The sequence below is a fragment of the Alligator mississippiensis genome, chromosome 11 (genome assembly GCF_030867095.1).
Source record: "Alligator mississippiensis isolate rAllMis1 chromosome 11, rAllMis1, whole genome shotgun sequence".
Taxonomy (NCBI): Eukaryota; Metazoa; Chordata; order Crocodylia; family Alligatoridae; genus Alligator; species Alligator mississippiensis.
Genome location: NC_081834.1, coordinates 60,563,484 through 60,574,741, shown reverse-complemented (window position 1 = coordinate 60,574,741; position 11,258 = coordinate 60,563,484). Strand labels below are relative to the sequence as shown.

Genomic DNA, 11,258 nt, shown 5'->3' with positions numbered 1-11,258 from the left:
CCCTCCCCTTCCCCCACGGGATGCCCACCCAGGTGCCCCTCCGCACCCCCAGGGCTGGGCCAGGCAGGAGCAGGTCTGGGCCCTGCCTCGCTCCTGGCCACATGCATCCCTGCTGCAGACCCAGGCTGTGCCCTGCCCTGTGCTGCCTCCACCTGCCATCCCAGGTCCCGGAGGCACCTCCCACAGGGGCCAAACCCAGGACTGGGGCAGGGCTGTGCTTGTGGGCCACAGGCTGCAGGGCCCAAGGCAGGGCCTTGGCACTGGGGAACAGGACCATGTTTCAGGGGTCACAGCTCTCCTGGCTCTGGGACAGCCGCAGACCCAGCTCAGTCCCTGGCACCAGCATTGCCACGGGGTCCATTGTCAGGGCCAAGGGGCTGGGGGGCACTGGGCCAGTTACCACCATGGCCAGCAGTGCACAGTGGGACAGCTGCATCCTGGGGGGAGAAGGGCTGTCACAGAGGACCTGGGCACCTGGACAACCCCGATGCCCAGAGAACCCAGTTGTCTCAATACCCTCCCAGGATCTCCCATTAGCTCCAGTGCTCTCCCAGTGCCTACCATTATCATCCAGTGGGTCACAGTACCTGCCTAGGGACCCGCGTTACCCCCATGCCTCCCAGTATCCCCCAGTGATTCTCAAATGAGAAACAGAGCAAGAGCAGACACAACCCTTGATCCCCTCTTTGAGGAGGGGGTGACACTGAGTGGGGCCCTGCTGACACAGGCACGTGTCTGGGTCCCTCTGGCCATGGTGCATCACAGGGAAAAGGATGTGGAGCTGTTTCTTTCTCCCCCTCAATCCCTGGGGCAGCAACTGGCTGCGGATCAGGATCCTCCTGACTCTGCCCATCAGAAGTTCCCACGGGCCAGCAGTGATGGGCACCAGCACAGACTGTGATGGAGGCACACAGGCAGTATCTGGCCCAGTACAGTGGAGATGTTGGGGTGAAAAGGGACTTTGACATCAGTTTGATCTGGATCAGTGCTTCCCATCCAGGTGTGGTGAGCTCCTTAGCTCTGGTAGATGTGCAAACACCTATACGCGATTCACAAAAGCAACACAAAGCTTTGCAATAAGAATCCATTTCTGATCCATTGTGGCCTTTCTGAGTTCTTTGCACCAGAAGAACTGCTATATTATTTTTCAGTAGCAAAGCAAGTGAAAAGGAAGAGCAGGCATTTTCTGAGGGTGCCTTGAGTCTAATGAGTGGGGATCTTGACTCTAAAAATATTGGAGAACTATTGTTGTGTAGTGAGAGAGGCAGCTAGCTCTGTTAGCGTGAAGTCCAAAGGAAGCAGGATAGAGATGCACCTTATAGACTCAGGAGGCCACAATTCCTGGCCCATGGGCCAGATCTTGCCTGCAGAGCCAAGTCATGCATCCCCACAGGTCCAGTGATTCGGTGATGGCGGTTATTTTGGAGATGTTGGGAGCTGTAGACAGTAGCAGAGTGCAGTAGGAGACTGGGACATGTGCCCTGGGCACCAAACCCAGGGGCAGGAGGTGAAAAAATACTAGTGGCTACACTGCCAGGAGCACCGCTAGGGATGCTGATCTCCCCTCCCTGCTGCTCCCCACCCCCAGGCACCCTGTACCCCGGGCACTCAGGCACAACATGACATGTGCTGGGCCTGGGACACTAGTGCCGTCCGACCCACATGAGGCCCATGGTGTGTGGCTCTGGACTCGCACATTAGAAAGCTTGAGCACCACCAGACTTACTGAATCCCAGATGCATCAGCTTTCAAGAGCAAGTGCTCACTCATCAGAGGGTAAGAAATGATGTGCAGACAGCCGGTGTACAATGCAAAGGTATTTATTTTAAATATAAAAGGGAATAGTGGGAGGGGAGAGAAGAGGAGGGGAGAGGATGGGGTCAGGGGGGAAGGGAAACAGTGCTGAGAGAGGCAAGCAAATTAACAAAATAAAACCCCCAAAGTGATTGTAGTGATGTTAGTGAAGGATGAGAGTTTGGAGACAGTCCCTCCCAGGGGGGTGCTATGCGTGTGGGCATGTATGGCACCTGCCCCCAGTGGCTGGGGAGAGCACGGCTCCATCGGCGGCTGCTGCACCCCAGTGGTGGTTAGTGGGGAGCTCTCAAAGATGCGGTTGGCACTGTTGGCGGCAGGGGGGGGGGTGGTGGGGGTGAGTGCTGACCTGGGGTCAGTGAAGACCCACAGGCATCGCCAGCAGCATCAGTGGCGGCCAGGGCTGATCATGGACTGCCTGCAGAAACTGCGAACAGTGTCGGTGGCACCTTTTTGCAGGGAGTGCACTGCAATGCTCAGGGAGTGCACGTGCACCTGTGTGCAGCCCCTAAGCATCGCCCCTGCATTTGGGGATTGGGAGATGACACCTGGGCCTGGGCAGCACCAGGGTCCAGACTGGAGCAGCTCCTGTGTTGGAGACCCCAGCCCTGACCCGCCAGCCTGCCCCCCACCCTGGGGACGCCGAGGGGCTGGCAGTCGGGGCGCGGGGAGGGGACAGTCTGTGCCCCCCGCGGGTCATGGCAGGGACAGGGATTCCCTCAGGACTGGGCTGGGACCGGGCACAGGGTCAGGGGAGCCACGTTGGTGCCCCCAGCATTGAGACCAGGACTGAAGAAAGGGCGCAGGGTCCCGGAGAAGGTGTCAGTGAAAGTGAAGAGATGGGACCTGTTGGTCACATTGTAAAATGAGACCTCGCCTCCCTCGTAGTCCAGGAAAACCCCCACCCACCTGGGGTGCATGCGCACGGGGAGGGGGGTCCAGGGGGAGGTGCAGGGCTCGTGTCCTCCATCTTCCAGCCACACGACCCAGTATCCATGGCCAGGTGACAGCGTGATCCCCCCCTTCCTGCGCACAGACTCCCTGCACACGCCCACGTACCACTCTGTCTTGTCTCCCACCTCCACCTCCCAGTAGCGCCTCCCGCCCGTGAACCCCTCCGAGCCCAGGACACAGGGACAATAATCAAATCTCTCCGGGGTGTCGGGCACATGCTGTCGGGTGTCTCTGTGTTGTACACATTTCCGATCCTCAGACAGGACAAGGTTGGGATGAGCCGTGTCCGGGTCCAGAGTCACGTCCACTGGAGAGAGAGTCACGGGTCAAGGTCGGGGCAGGCGGGTCCCCAAAATCACAGAGAATTCACCGCATCCCAGGAATCGTGGGTCAGTCCCTGCTGGGAAATCACCATCGCCCCAAGGGGAAATGGAGAGAACAGGAAATGGCCCCAGGGCAGAGAGGGATGTTCCCACCAGACCTCTTCATCCCTGGGGCAGAGTGGGGGCTAGAGGGCCGGGTGCTGCACCCACAGGGGGGAGGAGAGAGGGGCGGGTGCCATGGGGTGGGCACCAGGTGGGGGAAGGGCATGAGATTATGTCATACCAGCAGGTCCCTGTCCTGCCCCTCCCCCACCCCAGGCTTGGCTGCCTGGCCCCACTAGCACAGCTCGGGGGTGATGGGGCAAGAGGGGCAGCGCCTTCCCCATGAGCTGGTGCCACAGGCACTGTTGGGAAGGGGGTGAGGAGGGGCAAGGAGGTAGACTGGAGGGACAGGGGGGACGGGCTGGGAGACAGCAGGGAGCAGAGGGGCCCAGCAGAGCAGCCTGCCCGGAGGAAGGGGTGGCAGGGGGAGCAGAGGGCAGGGCCCAGGGGTCTCTGTGCTCTGGGCCTGGGTCACTTGGTTTGCGGCTGACAGCTGGTTGGTGCCTGCCCCTGCCCATCCCAGGCTGGGCTGCTCTGCCCCAGCGGGGACCCTCATGTCCCCAGCCCTGTGGGCACAGGACTGCAGCCAGGGCACCCCACAGCCAGCGCCTCCCCAGAGCCCAGCCCACGCAGGGCCATGCATGGGGCTGGGTGCACGGGGTGGGGAGGGAAGGGGAAGGGCAGTGGGGAAGCACTGACAAGGGGACTAAGCACCGCAGAACAGGGCCCATTGCTCATGACTCTGGGGCCATTGAGTGAGGAGAGGCATTTCCCCTCCCTCTGGGCTCAGCTGCACCAGGCACAAGTCCCAGCTCACCCCTGTTGTGCATCTGCTCTAGGGGTCCGCGCTGCAAATACTGCACTGGGCCAAGGACGCCCTGTGCAGACCAGCCCTGGGGCACTGCTGGGTCTGGGGCCTTCTGTCCCCGGAGTACTGGATAACCCCATGCCCGTGGGGCCCAGCTGCTGTAGGCCAGCCTCCATTGTGCCAGATGCTGCACACAGAGATGGCAGTTTTGAAACACATCTGAGTTACACTTGCTCTGGGGAAACACTTGGAAACACTTAGGAGCACAAACCCCAAAGGCTTCTGATAGGACATGGATAGGCCAAGGAAACAACAGGGGACCCCCAGCACTTATGGAAGGGCAGGATGGGGAGGGTGAGCAGCTTGGGAGTGGGGATCTGTTCAGAGTACTTCAAAAAAATACCCCCTGTGCTCTGTTCCCCAAATCTGCTGTGACATTTGCATTGGAAATGTCACAGCAGGAGGAAATTGGCCCCTGCTCTCACCCAAAACCAGGCAAAAAAACAAAGACGGCTCCAGCTGAACCTCTCTTCCCAGAGTGTCTTGTCTGTCCCCAAATGCACAGACCCCTGCATGCATGGGCAGACCCCCCAACACACACACGCATATACAATTCTTGCAGGGACTGGCCCACAACCCCAGGGAACGTGTGTGCTCTCCATCCCCTGCTCACTCAACAACCTGCCAGAGCCAGGACCAGAGCAGGGCTGAGGGATCCACGCAGAGCTCGGGCTCGAGCTCTCACTCCCCGATCTGGGCACAGAGTGGCCCAGCGCAGTCCCTCCCCACAGTCACTCTGGCTCCGGGATCATCTGACCCACAAGGGACGGTGACAGCTCTGCATGGCTGGGCGTGTGCATCCGTGTAAGGAGGGAGGCATGCTGTTTTCCTGAAGAGTCTCTTCCACCCATGACAGCCCCAGGGGTCACCCACACAACAGAGTTGACCTGGGCTATCAAAGCCATTTAAGATCTATGGGACTGACCCTCCCAGATCCAGGCACGTTTGTACCAGACCCAAGTGAAAGTGGATACTTGGCTTCAGCTCTGTGCGGGTCAGGCCTGCACTGACTGCTGGTTTGCACCACCCTGGGCACAGAACAGCTGCAGGGACCCAGGCATCTGGGTCGGCATCTCTTGCTGCCTGGAGGGGCTGGTGCTTGCACTGGTGTGTCTGTGCTCTCTGGGCAACCCCAGGCTTGGCTGAAGCCTCCTTTCTGCCCTCCCTGCTGCCTCAGGGAAGGAGCAATGAAGCCCCTTCCTGGAGGGAGGAACCTGGAGTAACAGAAGTCACCGTCCAAAGCCCAGGAAACACACACGGCCTGAGCAACAGCTGCCCGCGGGAGAAGGAGAGGGGTTTCCCGGTCTGGGTACTGGTGTGTTCATGCCCAGGGCCCTCTGCCTGGATGCTGGCTTCTGCAGGGAGGGGCAGCTTGGTTTGGGTCCCCTTGTCCTCCTGGGACCCTGCCTCCATTTCCTGGAGGGGGCTAATGCTCCTGGTTGCACAAAAAGGAGCTGGTCAGAAATGGGTCCTGGACTGAATCCATCCCCACCAGCACCGGAGAAGGAAGGACTCCCCTACCTGCAAACAGCATCACTTGCAACATGCCATAGCCTGGCCCAGAGACCACCAACTACCCAGGACAGCCCCGCACCTCACCCTGCCCTCCCTGTCCCTCACTTACCTCCTCCAGGGTGGCCAGCACTCCTCCGCCATCCCCTCCATATCCATGGGAGTCTGGTGCAAATGAAAAAGTAACATAGCAGTGAAGAGAAAATCAAGCCCATGGGCCAAAGCTGGCATGTGGTGGAGTACGTGGGGAGGCTGGGGGGCAGTAACCCAGGGAGCAGGGGAGGTCAGTGCAGCACAGACCTGTCACCCCACCGGTCCCACTGTGCCATCCACACAGCTCACATGGTGCCCAGCGCTGCACGCACAAGCCCTCCCCGCATGGAGTCAGGGCAACCCCCCGTCTCCTCCACTGCGGGGCTGGCACAGCAGGGGCCAGCCTTGCCCTGTGCACACACGGGCACACGCACGCTCCCCCTCCCCTGGGGCAGGGGCATGCAGAAGGACTCACCTCCATGGGGCTGTCGTCCTGTTGGCAGCCCTGCTCCCTCTGCGCCTTGAGGGCCAGCACCAGGAACATGTTCTGGCTCCTCAGCGCCTCCACTTGGGCCTGCACGAGAATCGCCCCAGCCCGTCAGAGCCTGCCCATGCCTGCGCCCAGCGTATCGGGCCCTGCACCCACCAGCGCTACCTCCCTGCGCACCCATCAGGTCCCTCCTCTCCCCGCACGCCATGTGTCGGGACTCTGCTCCCAGCTTCAGCAGCCTCTGGGATGTCCCCCAGCCTGGCCAAGCTTGGCCTCAACCTCTTCCCTCCCCTGCCCACAGCCCTGAGGACCCCTGCCCCACGCAAACTCACCCGGAGCCGCTCCTCCCTTTGCCGTGCGCTGTGGAGACAAAAAACCATTTCTGGGCTCAGAGAGATGGATGGCGCCGTCCCAGAAAACACCCCTTCCCCAGGCAGAAACATGCACAGAAGGTGGGATGGGCCCTGGGCTTGTGCCCCGAGCCCTGTGCCGCACAACGGGAACAGCCAGCTCCCTCCCCAGCCCCACACCTACCAGGACAGCACAGTTTCCATGTCCTGCTCCGCCTGTGCCAGCCGGGCCCGAAGCGCCTCCAGCTCCAGCTGCAGCAAACGAGATGGCGCAGGTTAGAGAGACGTCACGCCATGGCCTGTCTGTCTGCACACGTAGCCACCTCTTGCCCCCACCTGTCCCTCCGGCCATGCATTCACCCACCAACCCCCAGCCCAGCCCCAGCCTTGTCCCTCTGGTCCACCCCTCCATGCAGCCATGCCCAGCCCACTCGGTCTCCCTCACAGCCCCCAGCCCGCCTGGGTCCCGCTCACCTGCAGCGAGTTCCCCATCTCCCCAGGGTGCAGGGATGGCAGCCCCCAGAGCCCTGGGGTTGGGCAGGGCTCACAGGCCTGGGTCCCAGGGGTGCCAGGGGTTGGCTGTTACCACCCATCTCAGGTGAGCCCCCACCTCCCACTCAGGGTCCCAGGTGCCCTCCGACACTCTGGTTTGGGAAGGACTGTCCCTGGGACCAGGGGATGAGCCCACGACCCCCTCCCTTATTCTTGCAGGGCCCGTGGAATCGGCAGGGAGCGAGATCCTCCCCCGGGATCTCATGCCATGCATGGAGGTGGGAGGGGCACAGGGCACCTGGGGAGAGACCCCTGACCCCAGATCAGACCCCACACACCCCTGGTCAGGGCAGAGACTCACAGCAGCGGGAGGGTCCGGCCACATCTCGGCCCTGGCAGAGCTGCCCCGCACAGCTGGGAGGGTCTCCCCCACCCCTCCACTTCCCCCCGGCACTGCTCCTGGTCCTGGGGGGGACAAGGGGCACCGCGTCAGCTGCACCCACTCTGCTGACAGAATGGGTGGGTGCCAGGGCACGAAGGGATGGCTGGGGAGGGGTCTCCTGGCCCAAACAGGCATCTGGAGGGTGGAAGAAAGTGCCGTGGGGCTGGAGGGGCTGGATCAGCTCGACCCCTGGGAATGGAGACCGAGGAGGGAGAGGGGGTGCCCCCATGCAGAGACCTTGCCCCCTCCCCACACAACCGCACAAGTCCCCCAGCTCAGGCGACCCAAACTCACCGGGTGCAGGCTCCCTCCGCTCCTGGCCTGCCCCCAGGGGAGGTAAATCCGCAGCGCCCTTAATGTGGGGGAGCCTGTCTGCTGCCCGCCTGCCTGCGCCCAGGGTGGCATCTGGTGCTGAGGGGAGACGAGGGCTGAGCATCAGGCTGGGGGGACTGAGCACCGCTGTGAGGACGGGGGTCCCAGAGCCCGTGTGGCCCCCTGCAAGGGAGCAGAGGGCAGCAGGGCCATTGCCATGGGCAAGACTCGGGCAGGGGCAGGGGCAGGCACAGAGTGCCTAAATAATAGCTTGAGAAATAAAAGGCAAGGCAAGCCTAGCCCAACAGTTTGGAAGTAGGAATCAGTGATGTTAAGAAGGTAAGAGGGGTTTTAGAGGAGTGGGTTTGAAAGAAGGATCGAAGAAAAAGAGAAGTGTGGATGGAGTTAGACTATAGAGGAAATGCCAGCAGAAATTAAGAGGTTAGCATCTTGTAGAACAGGATATGGGATTGATTTTACTGAGTTAAGATAAAGAGAGAGAAAGGAGAGATTCCAGTTGGGGAATTGAATCAGAAAAGGAGGACAGAGAGATGATTTTGGTAAACAGCTGTTATAAAATTCCATTTCTGTGCCTTATTTTCATAAAACAGCCACACATAACTAAGCCTGGTACAGCCATTTTTACTCATCTCATTTACTTCCAAATAAATTGGTGTATTTAGACAAGCCCAGAGACCTGCTCAGGGACCAGCCCGGAGACCAGCCCAAAGGCTGGCAACTTCAGTGACTGCTCCCCAGAGGCCCTGGCACCGGCCTGCCCTGCTCTCCAGGACCTGCTACAGTTGCCATCCACGGTGTTTGCAGGATGCCAGCGACCAAGCCCCGTCCCTAGGGATGCCAGCAAAACCCAGCACTCCCTGCACTTTCTAGTCTGTGATGCTGCAAAGGCCTGTGTGCTCCACACCACACCGAGTGATGTTGAAATGAAAGATTAGAATATGAAAATGTAAAGGCCACCCCTTACAATTCATTAAGTTGATTTATTTATTTGATTTCCTGCTGCACTATCAAAGTCAATAGAAACAGGTAAAATACTACTACAACAACAAGTTCCCGAGGAATACTGAGAGCTTTTCCCCGTCTGCTAAAAGTCTGCCCAAATTGAAAGGTCTTACTCAGACTCCAAAAGATGGCCAAAGTAATGGGTCGTGTTGTGAATGTGGGAATTGAGGGATGAGCCCTACTTAACCCCAGGAAGCCTGAGCTCCAGTTTGCAGCAGCTCTCCATGACTGGTGATAAAAGGGTTCATTTTTTCTCATCCAATGGCTGTTCTTATCTCCTGAGCCCATACAGACACTACACTAACTGCCCCTGCTCCCACACTTTCCAGCTAGGGCCTGGGCAGAGGGTGCAGAGTGCCAGGAATACATCTGGACTCTGTAAGGGTCACACAATGTGCTGAGCTGAGAGACCCCACGTGGGTTGTCTTCTTGGTTTCTGCCACAGGAGCCTGTCCCCTTCCACACTAAGGCCATGGATGTGGCTTGCAGGACCGCACAGGGCACAAACCCGACTACAGGCCATGTGTGAAGCCCTGTCTGTGCTGCCAGGAGATGGACAAGGAGCTGGACAAGGTGTGGAGCGATGCCCAGGAGGAAGTTCCCACCACACGTCACAGCTGGCTGCCCACGTGGTCAGGACATGTGTGCACAGCTGGGAAGGGAACAGCCACTGCCCAGCATCGCAGTGCAAGGACTGCCCTGGCTTCTAGGTTACTTTTCTAGTCTTTCCCTGCTTTCCTCCTGCATGCTCTGGTCACTTTGCTAGCCACGACAGTGGGGCAGGGGGAGACCTGTGCCCGTGGGTCAGCACCAGTCAGGATAGTGCTGGCCTGGAGCCCAGGAAGTGCAGAAACCTCATGGTGCCTTGATTGCAGGGAGGTGCAGCTCAGAGCACTGAGCAAGACAACTGCCCAGAGGGAACCTCCCTCCCAGCCTCTGCTTTGGGGGTCACCTCACCCCAAGCAGCCAGCGCAGCTGAGACATGTGTTGGGAAGGGGTAGTAGTAGTGGGGTAAGCAGATGGGAGGAGGAAGGGGATGAGGAAGGTGAGCTGGCAGAGCTGGGTCGTGAGGCAGAGCCTGTGAGACAGCACTGCTGTGCCCGCTCGTGGATTAGAAATTGGCTTAAGATAAAAGCAAAGAGCGAGTAGAAATGGCCCTTTTCCAGGATGGAAAGTAAACAGCAGGGCTCCCCCGGCATCCGTGTTAGGCCCAGTGGTGTTTAACAGGTACATCAGGGACCTGGAGAAGGCAATGAGTAGCAAGGTGGACAATTTTCATCTGGCAAAAGTATTGCAAGCAGTAAAGACATATATTCTTTCCACAAAATGAGAAGTAGCTAGAACTTAATATCCCAGGGGTGCTATTTAAAATGTTTGATTTGACTGAAATAGGACACTGTGTTGGCAAGCAAAGTGGGGAAGGGGCTCCAGAGTTTGCAAGCAGCTTTTCTTTCAGCATGTTTTCCTCCTTCATTTCATCAGATAAGTTTTTAAAATGTGTGTTGCTAGCAGTGTGGTGCACATGGGCTTTCCACTGAGCTCTGTTCAGGGAGGGTATAAAGAGACCCTTCTCTTGTTACCTTATATTTGGGGGGGGAGAGGGGGGGGAGATGGCAGGCATTTCACGTGAACTGGTGAAATGTCTTGCAGCTCTACCTTAAGTGGCTGGGGTCACTTGAGCCCAGTTTTCCTCCTGCTCGGGCAGGGGGACGGACTTGAAGATCTGCAAGGTCCCTTCCGACCCGACTTCTATGGTTCTGTGACTGAGGCACCTGCAAGGACCTGCAGAAGGCTGTGTAGCAGACTCAGGTTACTGCTGAGCTCAGACAGTCTCTCATACGACAGTCCATACAGGGGCATTCACAGGCCTGGGTCTTCTCTAGCCCTGAGAAGGCACCTCTAGTTCACTGCTGCTTCCTCCGCACTGCAGCCATGCACCCCGCTCTGACGCTGGTCCTGTGGTGGGACAGCTGCTTCTGGCCTGGGGTCTCTTTCCAGATCCTAAGGAGTAGCTAAACGAGGGAATGAGCAGCTAAATAGCAGGTGAAATTCAATGCAGATAAATGTAAAGTGAATGTAAAGCACGTTGGCAAAAATACCCCAAACTCTACCTGCACTCTGATGGGCTTTACATTAGCTATTACGACACAGGAAAGAGATCTAGGAGTCACTGTGGATAATTTGCTAAAAACACCTGCTCGGTGCTCATCAGCTGTCAAAAAATAAAGGCAAACAAAAATGTTATTAATTCTTATGAAGGGGGTTGTAAACAAGACAGAAAGTATCATCATGCCTCTTTATAAATCCATGGGGCATCCACATCTTCCAAGGTCCCTTCCAGCCCTAATGTCCATGAAATCTATGAAACCTTGAACACTGCGTGCAGTTTGAGTGCCCGCTCCTCACAAAGGATGCAGAAGAAGGAGTGAAGGTGCAGAAAGGGGCAGCAAGGTCGGCTGTGATATGGCAGGACTTGCAGACAAGGGCAGACTGAAGAGGCTCGGCCTATTCAGTTTAGAGAATAGACGCTGGAGGGGGGTCATGA

At 58.3% G+C, this 11,258-nt stretch overlaps 1 protein-coding gene and 1 long non-coding RNA gene across 2 annotated transcripts; both read right to left on the bottom strand.

The window, feature by feature from the left end:
- Positions 1-280: 280 nt before the first annotated feature.
- LOC132243728 (E3 ubiquitin-protein ligase TRIM39-like) lies at positions 281-4,175 on the bottom strand. The gene is made up of 3 exons (XM_059714122.1): positions 4,127-4,175; positions 2,550-3,073; positions 281-430 (listed from the first exon to the last, which is right to left on the bottom strand). Exons 1-3 carry the CDS (start codon positions 4,173-4,175, stop codon positions 281-283), a joined length of 723 nt encoding a protein of 240 aa, XP_059570105.1.
- A 1,240-nt stretch (positions 4,176-5,415) lies between these two features.
- On the bottom strand, positions 5,416-6,220 carry LOC132243896 (uncharacterized). Its single transcript, XR_009455467.1, has 3 exons — positions 6,080-6,220; positions 5,684-5,736; positions 5,416-5,494 (listed from the first exon to the last, which is right to left on the bottom strand). It is a non-coding gene; the product is annotated as an uncharacterized LOC132243896 (long non-coding RNA).
- Positions 6,221-11,258: the final 5,038 nt, after the last annotated feature.